This window comes from Vipera berus (assembly GCF_964194415.1).
Source record: "Vipera berus genome assembly, chromosome: Z".
NCBI classification, from domain to species: Eukaryota; Metazoa; Chordata; class Lepidosauria; order Squamata; family Viperidae; genus Vipera; species Vipera berus.
In genome coordinates this window covers 96,109,822-96,129,902 of record NC_138205.1, presented here as the reverse complement: position 1 = coordinate 96,129,902, position 20,081 = coordinate 96,109,822, and the positions used below count along the sequence as shown (strand labels likewise).

The window sequence follows — 20,081 nt, the reverse complement described above, 5'->3', positions numbered from 1 at the left end:
TACAACTCTAAACTGTTCAACATTTTTTAGTTTTTTTTAATGTGAATTTTTGTAGTTTTCATTTTATGCTTGGCTATGTGATCAAATAATAAAATAAAATGAGAGCCAATTTGGTGTAGTAATTAAGGCAGCAGGCTACAAACCAAGAGACTGAGTTCTAATTATGCCTGAGACACAAAGCTAGCTTGCTGATAGCTTGGGCCTGTCACATTCTCTTACCCCCAAGACACAGGCAATGGCAAATTACTTGTGAAAACCTTGCCAAGTAAATCATAGGGTTTGTCTAAACAGTATGCCTGTGTACACACACGTACACACACACACACACACACTCACACACATTCACATACACACAAATATAATTTTATGATAGATGGCTGCCTTCACTAAATTTGTTCTTTATATTCCAAAATAGTAGGTATTATACATTAATGATGGAGTCTTAAGCCTGCTTTACTCAAAAAGAAATGTGATTCTACCATAATGGAATTCATTATTTCTTTTGCAGACATATACTGTATAGGAAATTAGTAATTGTAAGAATTACTGCACCATACTGAATACATTCAAAAAGTTAACAGAGAATGAATTTCCTATTAATTTTTAGGAAGGAAAAAAGTAATTGTTTTGGCAGATCATATTTGCCTACGATATGGAGGCATCTGATTTAGAATGTATTTTGGAAAGTTCCACAAGTTCAGTCATATATAAATGTGGCTCAAATAAGGTATTTATATTTTTTATATTTGAATGGCTTAAGACCTTTTTTAGCAACCAGTTTTTTCTTTCCTCAGATTTACATAGGTTACAGGTAGTCTTGTTTTTGACCACAATTGAGACTGGCAAATTGGTCATTAAGCAAAGTAGTCATTACCATGCTTGTAATCTTCAGCTTTTCTATGCTTTATAGATCTATAAAGATTTAAACATGAGGATTGGTTGCAAAGTGATCTTTTCATCATTGTCATTGTTATATTTTCGGTTCTCCAAGTGTTGAAACAGCAAACAAGTTTATTAACTCAGAAGAGAAGCAGCCCTAATGGCTGCTGCGCAGCTATTTATACAGTTAGCCTCTAGGTGGCGACCAATAGGTTTAAAGTAACAGTTTCCCACCCCAAATCTAATTATCAGACTGAAGACAACAAGTCTGGCTTCAGTAACAGCAACCGTTACATAACAGAGAAATCTAGGTCAGACATTAAGCAAGTGATCAGACATTAAGCAAGTGATTTAAAACAATTATGGCCAATACATTACAGTCATAACTGAGAACAGTCGCTAAATGAGGACTACCTATATACCAATTGTATGTACTAAGCCTTGGTTAGATGCTACAGTAACAAACTGAAGTCCCAAAATATATTTTAGATGAAATCTAAAGTACAATGAAATCATATAATATTTATTGAGAGCTAATTATTTTAATATAGCGATATTAGAATTGACTAATAAGGAAATCTAATACACTTCAGTGGGATTTAGTTCTAGTCACAAATGTAGAGTTGGAATTCTACTTTGATTATTTAATAGATTATTTATCCTGTATCTGTTGTAGTAATGCACGTAGAGCTTCTCATTCACTCATACCCTGGTCATCTCCCTATGGAACTACTGCAATGTGCTTTACATGGGATTACCCTTGAAAAGTATCTGGAAGCTTCATCTGGTGCAGAATGCAGCTGTGTGAGCCATATTGGGTGCCCAAAGAAGGGCACATATAAGACCTCTGCTCCATGAACTGCACTGGGTTCCAGTTTGTTTCTGGTTCCAATTCAAGGTGTTGGTTATTACCTGTAAAGCCCTACAAGACATAGGGCTAGGCTACCTACAAAATTGGTTTTGCCCCATCATATCATCCTGTCCCACTCATTCAGGCAGGGAAGGCATGCTGCAGTGAAAAAATTTCAACTGACTGGGTCAAGGAAGAAGACCTTTTCTGCCATTGCTCATGTGTTGTTGTTTTTTAATAAAAATGTTATTAAATATACATTTAAAAACAAAAGTGGACATGATTCAACTTCCCTATCTACAACACTACTATTAGTATTATCTTATGTTACAGAAAAAAATAACAAAAACCTAAAATACAATATAACAGGACAAAGTATAAAAAAGTACATATAAGATCTGTCGGTTTAGTAAACTGTCATTCAGTCCTCAGCGTTATATTTACATATCTTTCAGTTATATCCATTATATAGATGCTAATAAAAAGTACTTACATTATCAACCAATCAAACAATGTTCATCTCAGCGATCCTCCTTAACTCCAACCAATTGTACAAATTTTGCCAAATTTCATAATTCTCCGTTTCATTCTTATAGTTTTGATCTCTAGGGTTAACCTGTCCATTTCAGAGCAGGATAAAATTTTATCTATTATTTCTTCTTCAGTGGGTGTTTCCTTTCTTTTCCATTTTTGGGCATATGCCAGTCTTGCTGCTGTTAAGATATGTACTAATAAGTAGAGAGATGCTTTACTAAAATTATCGTTAATAATCCCTAATAAAAAAGTTTCAGGTTTTAAATCATTTTTTGTCATAATATTTCTTCCAACCAATTTTTAATCCGCTGCCAAAAAAAATTCGCTTCTGAACATTCCCACCACATATGATAATAAGACCCTGGAAGCTTTCTGCATTTCCAACACATTGGTGAGATTTTTTTAATCTATTTTTGCTAACCTTGTAGGGGGAAGATGCCATCTATAAAACATCTTGTACAAATTCTCTTTATAGGAGGTGGCTAGCGTTAACCTCCTATTTCTATCCCATAGTAGTTGCCAATTATCTAAGTCAATATTTTAACCAAAATTTTTACTCCAGGTTAACATTGTTTCTTTTACCTGTTCTTCTAATAAATCCTGTTCTAATAAATATTGGTATATCACGATACAGAAAAGATAAAAAATAACCAGGGATAAAATTAGAGCATACACAATTAGATAAAATTCTTCTAGGAACAGAAGATCGATTGATAAAAAAGATATACCATTGCTCATGTGTTGTGGAACAGCTTGCCTTCAAAGATGAGGAAAACCCACAATCTCTTGCCTCCACAAAGTTGTCAAAACATGGCAGTATAGCCTTGTGGGGAAATGGGTGCCCACACAACCATGAGGCCACTTGGCTCTGTGAGACCCACTACCACTACTTTTATAAACAACTGCTGACTTCCCCATCTTGGAATTTTTCATCTTTTGAAATGTTATAGTGTTTGTTTTTAATTTTAAAAATGTTTAATCTTAAATTATTCTGTTTGTAATGCTTGATTTTATTGATTAAATTGTATACCACCCAGAGGCCTTCTTTGAAGAAGATGGTTGGTTTGGTAAGGAAATATGAAATATAAATAAATAATAAATAGTTTTCATTATTTAAATCTGTCTGTTCCTCTTGTACTGGTGGTCAGTAGCTTATGCTTAAAAATATAATTATTTTTATTAAATTATTTAAAAAATATGTGTGCATATGTATATATGTATATTTATATATGTATATTTGCAATCCTAGGTCTAAAACTACCCTTTCCTTTAATAGCATAAGGTAGTCCTTGACTTATGACTATTCATTTAACAAATATTCGAAAATATGACAATGCTGAAAAAGTGACTTAGCACCAATCCTCATAACTTACAACTCTGCATCCCAGCAGTCACCTGATTATCATTTGTGACCTTCTCAGATGAACTCTGACATGCAAGATCAATGGGGGAAACTTCCTTAATTACCCTGGTGATTCCCTAAACAATCAAAGCAAAAACATTGTAAAATCATACGTAACTCGCTTGATGACTGCCTGCCTTGCTTAGTGATGGATGTTCTGATCTCAGTTCTGGTCCTATGCTGAAGTCGACTTATACCTTTCTCTTGACATGTACCCAGAATCCTAATGTGTTCTTGTTTTAGACCTTATGGAATAATATATTAATATTCTAAGACTATAGGCTATTTTCAGAGCTCTTACAGCATTTTAGCTTGAAATTGAAAAACCTATGGCTCTGTCTTTTTAGGAAAGTTAAATATACATTGGTATCGTATCATTGGTATGATACATTGGTATCGTATCATTGGTATGATACATTGGTATCGTATCATGTACATTGCAACTAAAAGTAACACTAAAATCAATAAATGCCTTTACTATACAAATTGTTTGAATGAATAATGCAAAAGAAATATTTAATATATTTAGGAAAAATATACAGTACAGGTATATTCATTAATATAAAACCTTATATAAAGCTTTTTACTTAATTAAAGATATCCAGGAAGGGTTATTTTTATTAGTACTATATTTATATTCCATTATTTATTTATTTATTTATTTTTATTTATTTAGTTATATTTATATACCGCCCTATTCCCTGAGGACTCAGGGCGGTTTACAGGGAATTAAAAATCCAAAATACAAAAATTAAGAACCAAATTAAAAAATACTTCTCCTTCTCCTCCCTCTTTTATCACTTTAGGTTTTGAAAGACATACAAAGTTCTGGTTCTTGCACTTCTTGTTGCCTCAAGCATTGTTATTTGATGCTTTTGTAGTGTATGTATTTTTGATGTTGTTTCTCTATCTTCTTCTGAGTCTGCCTTTGTTCGTTGACCTTTTCCTCTTTTTGTATATGCCTTACATGGTATGGAATCCCAAGACATCCTCTCCAGATGAGAAAACCATTTAACTTAGTGTCTTTTTAAGATTGGTTCTATTCCATTTCTTTCTCTTATGATCCATTTTTTATTTTATCACTTCTGGTCCATCCAGCAACTTTCCTTAAATATCTCATTTCTGTGGTAACTAACTTTCACTTATGTTTTATTGCCAGTCCATGTTTGACACTGGCAATATAGGGTGGGGATGAATATGCTTTGTATGAGATATTTTTTGTGCTGATTGGTACTGCTGTGTTCTAGGAGTGGGACTAGCTGTCCTAATACTTGATTAGTCTTACTATATTGTATGATAATCTCCTCGTCCATTTTTCCATCTTCAGTGAGTGTCTTTCCTAGATATTTGAACTCTGATACTTGTTTTATGCTTGTCCCCTTTATTATTATGTTTAGGATGTGCTTTTTTCTAATGATTGCCATTATTTCTGTTTTCTCTTTGCTGATACTCATATTATTTATCTTGTATTATTAGTTCATGGACAGAAGATGTTGTTGCTGTACAAGCTATCAGTGCTTGACCATCTACAAATTTTACTTTACCCCATTAATTAGTAACATCAGCATTTCTAGACATTCTATGACTTCTCACTGGTCTTTCCATTTCATCTTATGTATTTATATGCTAGTACAACTATTTTAAAATTGGATGAATATATATCACAAAGAAGTACTTTCTCATATATATCAATATATATTTCATAATAAATAATAAGAATGTTGAATTTGTTTGGCAAAAATTTGATGAGTAATGTATAGCTTCTTCACTTATGCATAAAAATATAAGAAGTGCCCGGATGAACCCTTAGCCCCTCTATTCCAGTAGTTCTCATGTTGCCCTACAAAAACACTCCCACTGCTATCAAGGCTAATAGCCGTTGGTTCCCAGTATAGACTTAAGTAAGATTGCCTCAAAATCTTTAATTTATGGATCACTGATTTAAGGTTCAAAATGAAATTTTGCATATACTATAATCATCACCATAACTTTTCTTTTGCCTTTATTCAATATTTTTGAGTAACAAAACCACCCAGGAACTTGTATGAAAGTCTTGCATGATTTCCAGTGGCACTTTTCAAAGCAAGTTCTGATTATACAATTTGAGGTGCAAAGTTTGGCTATATTATTATTGTGCATTTAAATATATAGATTTATCACAAAATAAAGACTATTGCTGTAAGCCACCTTGAATAGCACATAAAATAGATAAAACTATAAAACAGATGATTTTAAAATATCACTTTCTTCAGGGTTAAAAATAGTGAAAAGTAATATGAATGTTATAATGTTATAATACTTTATAACATAAATTTATTATTAAATGTTATAGGGTTATTATTAAAGATTATAACATAACATGATAAAGTTATAACCTTATTAAAAGCAAACCCTTTGGGACTATATTTGATATTTCAATATGATTCAAAACCACGTATCAATTATTCTATTTTCTTTAAAGCTGCTTCTCTCAGCTGGCACCCTTCAAATTACATTGTGTGAATAACAGAACAAAAGATTTGGAAGGGACCTTGAAAGTCTTCTAGTCCAACCAGTGGTGGCAAATCTTTTAGAGACCAAGTGCCCAAACTGCAACCCAAAACCTACTTACCGTATATACTTGAGTATAAGCCGACTCGAGTATAAGCCGAGACCCCCAATTTCACCCCCCAAAACTGGAAAAAGTTGTTGACTCGAGTATAAGCCGATCCGCCGTTCTGCAAGCCTCTGCCGCCAGCAGAGGCTCGATCCGCCATTTTGCAAGCCTGAATACACAGGAATACCCTGTGTGGCCGCGGCTCTCGGGGAAGCCCTGGCTGTCCGCTTCCTCGCTCCACGCTGCTATTCGGGGCCCGCGCGTTCCCCGGGCAAATCGCGGCGCCCAGCAGGCGAGGAAACACGCCCGCTCCAGTCGCCCCCCCCTTCCCTCAGGAGACGTGAAGCAAGTGACCACCCGGAGCTTACCGAGGACTTGCTTCGGTGCTTCCAGGATCGCGCGCACCTCTCCCAAGTCGCCGCCGTCCGGAGACCTGCCGAAGTTTGGGGAGGTTTGGGGAGGTGCGCGCGCACCTCCCCAAACCTCCCCAAACGTCGGCAGGTCTCCGGACCTCCGCGCCCTGCCTGCCTGCTTCTTTCCGCAGCGAAAAGAAGCAGGCAGGCAGGGCGCGGAGGAACGGAGACCCGGCGATGTTTGGGGAGGTTTGGGGAGGCGCCCAAACCTCCCCAAACGTCGGCAGGTCTCCGTTCCTCCGCGCCCTGCCTGCCTGCTTCTTTCCGCTGCGGAAAGAAGCAGGCAGGCAGGGCGCGGAGGAACGGAGACCCGGCGACGTTTGGGGAGGTTTGGGGAGGCGCCCAAACCTCCCCAAACGTCGGCAGGTCTCCGTTCCTCCGCGCCCTGCCTGCCTGCTTCTTTCCGCTGCGGAAAGAAGCAGGCAGGCAGGGCGCGGAGGTCCGGAGACCTGCCGACGTTTGGGGAGGTTTGGGGAGGTGCGCGCGCACCTCCCCAAACCTCCCCAAACTTCGGCAGGTCTCCGGACGGCGGTGGCTTGGGAGAGGTGCGCGCGATCCCGGAAGCACCAAAGCCTCGGCCGCGCACAAGTCCTCGGTAAGTTTTTTTGTTGACTGGAGTATAAGCCGAAGTGGAATTTTTCAGCCCAAAAAGTGGGCTGAAAAATTCGGCTTATACTCAAGTATATACGGTATGTATTGTTGGGTGCTGGGTGAGCTTGACCTGCTGGGTGGGTGTGGCCCCGCTGGGTGGGAGTGGCTATGCTGGTCATGGCAGAGTGGGTGGGCATGGCCAGAGTGGGCATGGCTAGTTCGATTTGGGGAGGGATGCCTATGGAGTTGGGGGAGATCCAGGGGGTCTCTGGTAGGTGGGGCAGTGGGCAGGAAAGCATTTTGCTCAGCTGATGGCTGGGGGGAAGAGGGCAGCTACAACCCCTCCCAAACGCTACCATCTCATGAAAGCAGGATGAAAACTCCAAAAAACGACAAGGAAAAAAAGTTAAAGCAGAAGAGAGTCTTGTGATGGTTTTCTTCCCTGGGGGAGATGGGGGGACATGGGTGGAGGCTCCTGAACCCTGCAGCTCTTCTAGGGGAAAGGAGGAGAGTGGGGAGGAGCTGTGCTGGGATTGGAGCTCCTCGTGCCTTCTGCTGCCCGCCTGCACTTTTCTGCCACAGATCCCGTGGCTCTGCTTGCCTGGCAGGGGACACATGTGGGGCTGCTGCCTTCCCATGCTGGGGCTAGACTGGGCTGGGTACAGAGCCCCCTTGCCGCTTCTTCCCCCATGGACATTGGGAGCGCCCACCCTGCCTATCCCTCGTTCTGGGGCAGCTGCCGCTGTTCGGTGTTCTCCAGCCTGTTATTGGCCAACCGGGTGCACCGGGATGCCTCCCTTTGGGCTCCCTTGTCCTCTCCCCCCCTCCCGGCTGGGGCTGGTCAGATTCCACCCATGGGCAGAGCTGCTTCTGTCCCCAGCCAGCCCTCCTTTTCCTCCTGTGGGCAGACCGTGGCTTACCAAGCTGAGCGGCATCTCTCCCTGCACGCATTCTCAGGCAGAGGAACTGGGCAGCCACGGCTCTCACTCCCCTCTGGCTTCCATCTGCCCACAGCCCGAGCTTGGCGTGCCTTGCTGGCTGGCGATGGGCTGGAGACTGTGGGACAGTGGTAGCTGCCCTGGGACGAGGGGTGGGCGCTCCCGATGTACGCAGGGGAAGAAGCAGCACGGAGGCTCCGCGCCCAGTCCAGCCCAGCACCAGCATAGCACAGAAAGCGAGGCAGCAGCCCCACATGCATCGGACCCAACCCTCACAGAGTGCCCTTCTTCTATGGCAACCCATTTGAAGTGGGTTAAGACGCTAAGCTTGTCGATCAGAAGGTTGGCAGTTTGGCGGGTCGAATCCCGAGTGCCGCGTAGCAGAGTGAGTGCCTGCTACTCGTCCCAGCTTCTGCCAACCTAGCAGTTCGAAAGCATGTAAAAATGCAAGTAGAAAAAATAGGGACCACTACGGTGGGAAGGTAACAGCGTTCCGTGCGCCTTTGGCGTCCAGTCATGCCAGCAACATGACCACGGAGACGTCCTCGGACAAGCGCTGGCTCTTCGGCTTTGAAACGGAGATGAGCACCGGCCCCTAGAGTCGGAAACGACTAGCACACATGTGCGGGGGAACCTTTACCTTTTACCTTATTGTAAAATTAACTTAATCCCTCCCCAGGAGTTAAATATTTCCAGTTGTTTCAATTTCTGATCATAATACTTAGTTTCTACTTTTATAAGCCTCATGGTCCTGAACTTAGTCCAAGTTGTTTGAAACCTTCTTAACCTGACAGAATCAGATATAATATCTGAATTGAGGTCTGAGCAACACAAAAATAAAGTCATATGATTAACTCCAGCAATTTAGAAACTGTTTTTTTTTTCTTCAGCTCTGAAATGAGAAAGGCAGTTAGTTCCAGAACTGTTTGATAATGGAATCAGTTACCAAGAGATGTGATGGGCTACTTTTACTTACTAGTTGCAGCAAAGTCTGGGCAGGTATTTGTTGTTTTGATTTGGATACAGGCTCAGGGCTTTGAGGCAATATCCTAAATGCTCTCTCCCAACACCATGATGCTGTAACTTCAGTGACAGGTAACCGATACCCATGCAACTTTTCATGGGTATATCAGAATCTTTGACACTGTCCCAATGGATAGGAAAACATTGTCCTGAAAAATCATTCAATTGGCTGATGGTAAATTTATGAATTGTTACCTAATTATACATTGATGCCAGAAATATTATCAGTATTTCTGTGAAAAATGGAGCATATTTGCATATATGCTACTCTGTCCTATAGACCTATGTGAGATTTTAAATTAATTTTTAATTTCATGTGGGACTTCAAAATAAAATGGTAAATTAATAATTCAGAAAATACATGTACATGTTTTTATTCATTGCAAAAAATATATTTAGAAGCATTTGCATAGCTTTGTGCAGCATATTTAGTTACATTTGGTTTGTTTGAGATTGGCTTAGCATGTGAGTATCTAGAATATCTTAAAGTGTCTTCTTTAAACCATGGTTTTATTTATTTGTTTTGTTTTATATACCGCCCTTCTCCCGGAGGACTCAGGGCGGTGTACAGAGCAATAAAGTAAGAATACAATAAAGCAATAAAGTGAGAAAATTTAAAAACCCAAATCCATCAGGCCAGGCTGGCTTGTTGGAATAGATAAGTTTTTAGATCACGCCGGAAGGAGCGAAGGTCGGGGGCCATCCGGATTTCAGCTGGTAAGCGGTTCCAAAGGATTGGCGCACCCACCGAGAATGCTCTCCCCCTGGGGGTCACCAGCCGACATTCTCTGACCGGTGGCACCCTGAGGAGGCCCTCTCTGTGGGAGCGCACAGGACGGAGGGATGTTGACGCTGGCAGTAGGTGCTCCCGTAGGTAATCCGGACCCACGCCATGTAGGGCTTTGTATGTCATCACTAGCACCTTGAATTTCACCCGGAAGGCAACTGGAAGCCAGTGCAGCTCACGGAGCAGAGGTGTAATATGGGAGTATCGGGAGACCCCCAAAAGCACTCGTGCAGCTGCACTCTGCACCAGCTGAAGCTTCCGAGTGGTTCTCAAGGGCAGCCCCATGTAAAGAGCGTTGCAGTAGTCAAGACGAGAGGTCACAAGTGCATGGGTGACTGTACGCAAGGCATCCAGGTCCAGATAGGGTCGCAGCTGGCACACCAGACGAACCTGGGCGAAGGCCCCTCTAGTCACAGCTCCTATATGATCTTCTAAGGAGAGCTGTGAATCTAAGAGGACACCTAGATTGCGAGCCTTATCTACGGGGGGTAATAACTCGCCCCCGATATTAAGAGATGGAATAATCTGAATATTCTGACATGCCGGTATGTACAGCCATTCAGTCTTGTCCGGGTTGAGTTGAAGCCTGTTCCTCCCCATCCATTCCCGGACCGCTTCCAGGCAACGGGACATCACGTTGAGGGCATCACTGATGTGGTTTTTTAAATAAAATAGGTCTTAGTATGAGAAAAATAAATTACTGCATCCCAAGAGGGTTGTAAACTAAGCTGGAGAAAAAGGCTTTGATGTGAATATGCTTATATTGCTGCAAAGATTACTACTTATTACTATTAAAAGTGGTACTATCCAATATCTTGCACTGAATGATCACCAAAATAATTAGACAATCATCAAGATATTTGATAGTTTAGCATTTTTTATCTTAGGAGTATGTAGCATGTGGCCACTGAATATGTGTGTGGGGGGGGGAGTATTTTTGTAGCTGAGTCTTCCTTGTAATATTCTGTGTTGCATGTACTTTCCTTTTTACATATTTACATTGTATTTACTCTCCTAGGGATGTGAATATATTTTTCTGCTTTTTTATATGAGGAACATTTTGCACTCTGCCACTGTAGACAATCTCAAGGGATCACAATTTTACTCAGTTTTATAAACTCTTATTGTTCCTGGTGTGGTGTATTATGTGGCAGGAAAGACATTAGAAAGTCCATTGCTCTACTATAAACATAACAAGCCTCTGTCACCTACATTGCAATTAATGCTAAAAATAGAAGAGTGTCTATGATAAGGCTGTGACTTAAAGGGAATAAACTATTGTCCAAAAAATTATCTAGAGAGTTGGCAAAGTCATCTTTCACTGAGCTGTCATTTTGCTGATTGCTGTTTCTGTGTGACTTGGATGAAATATTCATGTCTTTTGCTCTCTTCACTCCAAGCACTATTGATTTCTTGTATAAATGCTGCTATATTTAGGCAGGAGAAATAAAATGTAGCTTGCTGCAGTAGAAATTGAATAGCAGAACTGGAATTATGCTACCTGCTTTTTTTAATTGGAACAATTATTTATAACTGAGGGTAATTTTTGTAACTTAAGGATTTGCAATTCTGTGATAAATTGTAGAACAAAAGCCAAAGATTATATATTATGATTAAAGTAAATATGGTTACATTTGCACTTTCAGAAAAGAAATAATACTAATTGTAATACAAGCTACCATATTTTATATCTATTGCTAGGAAGTAGTGAGATGTTTACCATCTTCCATGATTCATATCTATCTATAATGCAAATATATCATCCATTAATATATAATGCATTAAAGAACAGATAATAAGCTCACATTGTTGCTGCACATATGTTTTTTTAAAAATCAGAAGATATAGCTATGCAATTCCATTTTGTGATTCATTCTTATTTCTTTGAACTAAGGAAGAGCTGAAGAGTGAACAGATACAAGAATGTTGTCTTAAAAATCCAAACTGCATATTAGTCCAAATACATGTTTTCTGATATACATATCAGGAAATTCGGAAAATCTGTAGTACATTTTTATTTGATAACCTCATTGATATATTTGTATATAGTGCCCTCTTCTGGATAAAATGTAAACTAAACTGTTTTGCACCATGGGTATTCTCATCAGGCTGTTCCTCTCCATCCACCATTAAAATCTTTACATAGAACTTTAATTCATATATTTAAATAAAAGTATTATATACAGATATGTACATAGATATCAAACCAATAGCATAAAAAAGCTAGAGGTGTCACTAAAGCTACAATGTAACAATAGCTGCATATTTTATGTGGCATTATTGTTATATTTTGCTATAAAGTGCAGCATAGTAACCAATATATCACCATCCTACTAAGCAGTAATTGGTAATCCCAAAAGTGTACAATTACAAGAGGATACTACTAATACCTATATCCAGAGATCATGGCCATCTCTAATAAGAAGAACACTTACTTTCCTATGAATGTCATTGGGGATTTGTTGAGCGTGCTTTGTGAATTCTCACAGCTTAAGAGACTTTACAAGCACAGTACTATATTTATAAAGCATGTTTTGTACCATATATAAAATAGCTTGCCTCTTGTAGTTTCATAGTTACCCATAGTATTTAAATAATTAGTACACAAAACAGTACACAAAAACATAAGAATTACTTCCTAAATTGCCCAATACTCTTTTTTCTTATATTTACTATTTAATCAATTATCAATCAATATTTAACTTAATCTTTCATAAGGGATATTGCAAACAAAAAATATAATGCACAAGCAGAATATCATATAAAATAAATGAAACAACTTCCATGGAGTGAAGGTGGATGCTTTCATATTTAATACTGTATTTTCTTTAACAAGCTACCCTAAATTTAAAAGGAAAACAATCAGAAGATTCAGACTGTAGAACAAAATGTAGCTCATATATAAGCTATTCTCTCCCCTTTAATATATTTGACACTAAAATCTGGATTGCCTGATATTATGAAAAATATTTAATTTATGATAGCAAGCATCAAATGACATGAGTTATAAGCACCATTTAAAATCAGCAGCAGTTAATTTTTTTCTATCCATAGCACATTAATTTTAAACTAGTTTAACAAAAGCAGAAAAGCTTTGGGGTTTTACTAAAATCTGTGATAATGTTAATTAATGTTAATGTTAATTTTATTTGTATACCGCCCTTCTCCCGAAGGACTCAGGGCGGTGAATAATAATAGTACAGTGGGACAAAAAAGTATTTAGTCAGCCACCAATTGTGCAAGTTCTCCCACTTAAAAAGATGAGAGAGGCCTGTAATTTTCATCATACAGTATCAAAATTTACTTTGGAAAGTTAAAAGGCTCTATTGATAGTAATCTCCAGTCTTACAGTCTTATCAAAAGGCCAGAGAAAACAACAACTATTTAGTAGAGAGGAAGCAAAATCTTCATTTCATATATGCATAAAATTTAAACCTACTTCCCAACTTTTTTTTGTATTAGTGGATGTGAAATCAGAAATTCCACTTGGATTAGAACAAGTCAGACCATTAGATTTGCGAACCGATATCAGGATGATGGCACCCATGATGGATCCCTTGATGCAGGAAAAGCAATTACAACAGGAATTAATCCTGATTCAACATCAGCAGCAGATTCAGAAACAGCTTTTGATAGCAGAATTTCAGAAACAGCATGAGAACCTGACACGACAGCACCAAGCACAGATTCAAGAACACATAAAGGTAGCAGATTTTTTTCCCTTCAAAGTGCATCTGGAGGGGGAAGGGTTGGTTACTGTAGAAATTGAATAGCAGTGACTGAGTTATTACTCTTGTATATCAACATGGTACAGTATGTGATGAAAGTTTATATTAGTCCCTCGCTTTGCCATTTCTATCTGACTCTCACTTGATGCAAATATACATGTAAGAGTAGCTATTTGCAATTACAGAGAAACAGGCTATTGGAAGACTAAGTAAAGTCAGCAAATTTGAGAACACATTTGCCTCTCATTAACGTATCAGGATTAAATTTAGATATGAAAAATATCTTTGCTTAGAATGTAATGAACAAATTCAATTAGAAATCTAACAAATGAGAAAAAAACAGCAAATGTTAAAGGTCCAGTTGTTTGAAAACTAACCCACTAGGAAAAAACTATCATAGATATACAATAAATATTTTTAAGACTGATTCAGTTTTTAAGAGATTCAATCAGAAACTGGAAGTACCTTAATAAAAAAAAAATTGGCTGTCAACTGTCTGAATTTGTTTTTAGTTGATATCCTTTATATAAAAATAGCATTCTAAAATTTGTTAAACAATTGAGCATAAACAAGAATATCTACCCATAATTTTTCTTGAAATAAATGGAACAAATTAGCTATCATTAGGAAATTATAATTTCTAGATGACCACTAGATGGTACCAAACAAATTCAAGAACAGAGTAATTCTTTGCAGCCATCTATTAGTAATGCATATTGTTTTAGTTCAGATCGAGTAAACTTAATTATTGATAACTTATTTTTATCTGGAACAGAACATTTATTTAATTTATTATAAATAGTTTCATTCATGTTTGTAAAGTTCACGCTTTCCAATTAATTAAAACATGATAACTATTTAGTTTTTTTTTCCATTTCATGACCTTTGTAATTCAGTTTTTCAATCCAAATACAAACACATAGAAATACATTTCATATAGAAATAGATTAGATACATTTATTGCAAAAAGAAAGCAGAAATTAGAATAGTGTGCTCAAAAACCTTGCACTTATTTCATGTGATCTTTTGATGAAATATTTTCAAATCAATATCAAAATGGAATAGAATAGAATTGTATTTTCTAACATTTTAAATATTATAGCACAGATTTCTCCTAACGTATGAATCAGCTTCCAGAATTGTAGCTGCAGCTATTCTAGCTTGCGAATTCTAAGAGCTACTTTTTTATATTCACACAATTTGTGAAGTCCTTATTATGACCAATGCTACCATAAAAATTGCACTTTCTCATGACTTTGTCTTTTTTACAAGTTACAAAAGGAACTCTTAGCCATTAAGCATCAACAGGAACTTCTTGAAAAAGAACAAAAACTTGAACAACAGAGGCAAGAACAGGAATTAGAGAGACATCGCAGGGAGCAACGTCCACCAATCAAAAGCAGAGAAAGAAGCCGAGAAAGTAAGATCTGTTCAATCAGGCTAGAAGAGGACATTTAAGTTTTGTACACCTCTCCCACCAATCTACATTATCCCTCTTTATAAAAATATAATAAAGTAAAATTCTATACAGATTGAGTATGTAATTCTCTAAAAATATACAATAATCCTTCTAAAGTTGTATTTTATTGTATTTCCATTATAATGTGCACATAAATACGGAAGTATACTCTGCACAGATTAGAGAGGACATGAAATATTTCTTCTGTTTTTTCAGTTCCATAATTTGGATCTTTTGGCTTTTAATGTTTTTTTAATAATATTTCTGTGGTTTTAAGGCAAATAAAGTCTAAAAGAAAGACATTATTGGAATACGATACTCACTAGGGGGAGATAGATGCATATAAGTCTGCTCACAAAAGGAATGGAAGTAAAGGCCAAATATTTCAGAATTTCACAATGCTACTTATAGAAGGAAACAAATTATAACATCAAATGCCTTCAGTTTCCCTCTGGAATTTCTCCTTGATAAGTGTATTGTGTGCCAATATTGAGAAAATTAATAATTTTATTGCATTCTTTCTATATGTTTTCCTTTTAGAAGGCAATTCTATAAATTTAGCAGTAGCATAATATTGTGTTGGATTTTGAAAGAAGATTCTTCTTCTGTGCTACTTCACTTACAATAATAAAACACATCTTACAGAATATGCCCTTTTTTGTTTATACTAAGCTTATAATAGCATATACTTCATACTTTCATTTGTTGTGACTGTAGCAGTATTAATCAGCTTAATGCATGCTTATTGCTCTTTAATATAAAGAATTAGACTTTGAAAGTAATGATACATGAAACCATTCTTTGGCCTCTATTAGGAATTTGGTCCATAATCAGTACATTATATATAGCATTTCCACAAAAATATTAGTTATGAACATTGCACAGTTCATCAGTTGCAAACTAAAATTGTTTAAAATCATACCTCTATAGGCATTACAGGAAAACTGTATAAGAAAATAGTCTGGAGTTTCATTCTAGAGTAGTCAATCATCTTGCTCTAGAGTTTAAAGCAAAGGTGGGAAATTTTTATGGTGGAAATATCATGTTTTTAAAAATATTTTTAGCTTCTCAGGGTGCTTCCAGTGATGCCATTTAGGGGAGGATACTAAAATTTTGCATATATTTTACATGGTGGGAATTGAGTGTGGAAATAGCTGCAGTTTGCCTCACAGATGGAAATAGGTTGTGATGAAGCCAAATATTATCATCTGGCAGTAGGATGCCTCCTCTGATTTAAATAATCAAGAGATCAGTTACGGTTAGAAAGAAAAAGGCAATAGCTGCATAAAATAATTCCAGTTGGGAATGCTTCCTTTAATGCTAGAAAACATCTGCATTCATCACTGTTCAGATCACAAAACCAAGAATGAACCCATACCTGATGTAGCTTATTTGTTAGATTTATATAATGTCTTCTTCAGGGGGGTTCAGGATGGAATACACAGTTCTTTTCCCTCAGTTTTTCCCTCAACAACAGCTGTGTAAGTGATGACTAAGACTGTCTGATCTAAAATCAGCCCTTGAGGTACCATGGTTGAAACCAGATTTAAATTTGGGATTCCTTAGTCTTAGTCCATTTCCATTAAGTATTACATCACACTGGTTTTATTTTCCTTTATTGTATTACTTGGTTTCAATGAAACTAAAAGATACACTATACAATTTTAATCTACTTTGTTCCTCTTGCCATTATTTTATTCCTTTTGTTCTGCCATAGTAATTGCTTGTATTAATTGCTCATAATTAGGGTGGTTTTTTTTGAGATACTTATTTGGATCACAATCAAAACTAGAAAGCTGCAATGGAATGCTTGAGCATATATGAATGGAATTACAAAAAAATGCTATATGTTTTAGGAGCAGTGGCCAGTCCTGAAGTGAAGCAGAAACTTCAAGAGTTCCTGCTGAGTAAATCAGTAGCAAAAGACTCGCTCTCTAATGGAAAGAATCATTCCACTAGCCGGCGCCCCAAGCTCTGGCACATGTATGTTTATCCTTTTGCATCTTGTTGTTGTTGTTAGTTGCGAGGTCGTGTCCGACCCATCACGACCCCATGGACAATGTTCCTTCAGGCCTTCCTGTCCTGGAGGATCTTATTTATCTTATTGCATCTTATTGGTATCTAATAAAAAGAATATTCTTCATCAGGAATAAAGTGAATTTTACCATTTACTATTCTGTATAGAAGAGGGTGGAGGTACTGCATCTCCCTTACTTTCCCTTTCTATGCCAATTAAACCAGCCTCTCTTTTTTAATTAAGTTCAAATGTATCCTATGAATACAGTACTTTTGATATAAAAGACAACTATCAGTCCCATTAGTTTCCTTTAATTCTTTGAATTAAGATGGAATAATTATGTCCTATGAATACAGTGCCGTTTTTTGTCTAAATGAAAATTATTTTGTACGTTTTTAAGGAAAACTTTCATGATGATATAAATGATGATGACGATTGTAGCCAATGTAATAGTTTATCAAGTATTATCATGAATTATCTGTTCACAGAAGGAGTAATGTGTGGGGCAAGGACCAATCTCAAAATACCCCAAAGCAAAAGGCTGCCCCTCCCTCTAGAGGGTATTATTGCTGCTGCTAACATTTTAAAAGGTTTTAGATATCTTCCCTTTTCATGCAAGCTTTGATTTAAAAAAGTCAAAACAATAAAATTAAAATCAAGTAGCAGGAACTCCCTTTTTCCAGAGGACATATCTCCAGACTTTTATCTCCTGAATTATTGAAAGATACAAATGTTATGTCTCTGGACATTTTGAGAATACGATGCAGCAAAATCTAATCTAATTTGTAGATATTAGTAATACTAATCAATAATAACTACTTTTCTATAGGGCTGCCCATCATACCTCATTGGATCAAGCTTCTCCTCCCCTTTGTGGGACATCTCCTTCATATAAATACACATTGCCAGGGGCACAAGATGTCAAAGATGACTTTCCACTCCGCAAAACTGGTGAGCATATTAAAATGATTTTAAATGCCAATTTAATTCTATAACCAAATGAGTTTTCATCTAATCATAATATATTAATATGTAATATTTGATTTGAGTTTAGTTAAAACATAATTATATGTGATAAATGGGAATCTTGTTTTCCATTTTCGTAACAGCTGCTGATTATGATTACATGGGTGGAGGATGTTATGATGATGATGATGAGCAGGAAGAGGATAATGGTGATGGAGGAGGAGGATGGTGATGATATTTTATGCAACTTTTTAAATAGATATTTTAGTTAGGTCAAGGCAACAAAGAAGCCTAATACTGTATCTTCCTCCTCTTTTTCCCACAACAATAACCCTGTGAGGTCGGATGGACTGAGAAAGTGTGAATGGCACAAAGTTATCCAATTGGCTTTCATGCCTAAGAGGTCTAGAATTCTTGTCCATTACTACCTCTCACTCTGCATGATTCTTTTGAAAATACTATAGCCAATGATTGATTGAAAAACGTATTACAGTTGAAACATCTTGGTGTTTAAGACTTTAAAGGGGCTTTGCAATAGAGTAGCTGGATGGGTCTAAATAATTCAATGTGTTATGTTAAAAAAACTAAATTTTAAATTAATAGTTTCAAGCATAAATTGAACCATAGAAAGCATGCGGCCCCTTTTGAACAGCACCTCTCTGCTATTAATTAAAGCAATGTTTCAGCATAAACTTGAAAAAAGTATGTTTTGGTTTTCAGAAGTCAGCTCATTAAAGCAATTCCTAAAGTATGGGGGTCCTTTTTCAAGCTGATGTGTAAGTCTGAAAAAGGAAGTGGCTGCTTTAATGAAAAGCAGAGAAATGCCATTCTTTAATATGTGCATGGTCCAAAGAATTTAAAAATTATTTCTGTTCATGGATATTTCAATTTTCTAAAGAATATTTTTTCTAGTAGATTTATAAACTGTTCAGTTAATAAGTCTAATGTCCAAATTAAATAGCTGTTTTGAAATTCTATTTCAAACTCTGTTTTTAACAATACTTTATATATACAAAAATATAAAAAATTAAAAGGATTTCCTAAAAGCTACTTTTTATTATCTTTTCCCTTATTTCAATATAGTGATTCTTTAAAATGTTAGATATGTGTGTATGTCTGTGTGCTTGCGTGTATGTGTGTGTGTGTGTGTAATTTGCTTTTCCATTTTAAAAAGCTCCTTTGAAAGGCATTATCAATATTTAAGAGGTATAACAGTGTTGATTGGTAAAGTTAAACATTTTCAAATATTTCAACAGTATTGTTCTGTATTGCAGCTGTTAATACTCTTACAGCTCCATGGGGGTTTCAAAATATTCTTTAATTCAATTCTCATTGTCTATATATGAGCTACAGCATAATTAAAAACAGATGTTTTCTATACATTATTCCAAATATTTGGGCACACCACACGTTAGCTGCAGAGAGACTACACAACTATAGATTCTTTTTAAAAACCCAGGGGTGAGAGAAAAGAAGAATGAACTCATTTCATTTCTTTTTTAAAAAAATCTGTAATCAATGCAGTTGTGTGCAGAATGTTAGCATAGTAACTACTTTTAAAGAAAATAATGTTTTTCCCATCACAGTTTTATCATTTGGTTGCCATTCTACATAGATTTTGTTTAAATAATATGCACTAATACCTAATTGGAGAGGGACTAATTTCAGCCCTCAGCACATATTCACATTCAGCTTCTAATAAGTACTTGACAGTTTTAGAGGAAAAACAACCGGAACTGGGATGACACAAGTGAAATGACCCTAAACTGATCAGGGTGGCTACAGGGCATCCCTTAGGCAAAGGGGACATTCTGGAGCCTACTGCATCCTCATGGGACCATTCCTGACAAAGCTGTTCCATGAAACATTCACAGAGTAAGGGGGAAAGAGAGAAGCAG

At 37.0% G+C, this 20,081-nt stretch overlaps 1 protein-coding gene across 1 annotated transcript in view; it reads left to right on the top strand.

Annotated features, from left to right (window-relative positions):
- LOC308678154 (histone deacetylase 9-like) overlaps window positions 1-20,081 on the top strand; it is a gene marked incomplete at both ends in the record, with an annotated part of 98,138 nt that overhangs the window by 41,387 nt on the left and 36,670 nt on the right. Inside the window, 4 exons of the mRNA XM_081345094.1 lie at window positions 13,476-13,717; window positions 15,014-15,161; window positions 17,057-17,183; window positions 18,047-18,168. Coding sequence (XP_081201220.1) covers window positions 13,476-13,717; window positions 15,014-15,161; window positions 17,057-17,183; window positions 18,047-18,168 — 639 coding nt within the window. The remainder of the gene's footprint in view (window positions 1-13,475; window positions 13,718-15,013; window positions 15,162-17,056; window positions 17,184-18,046; window positions 18,169-20,081) is intronic.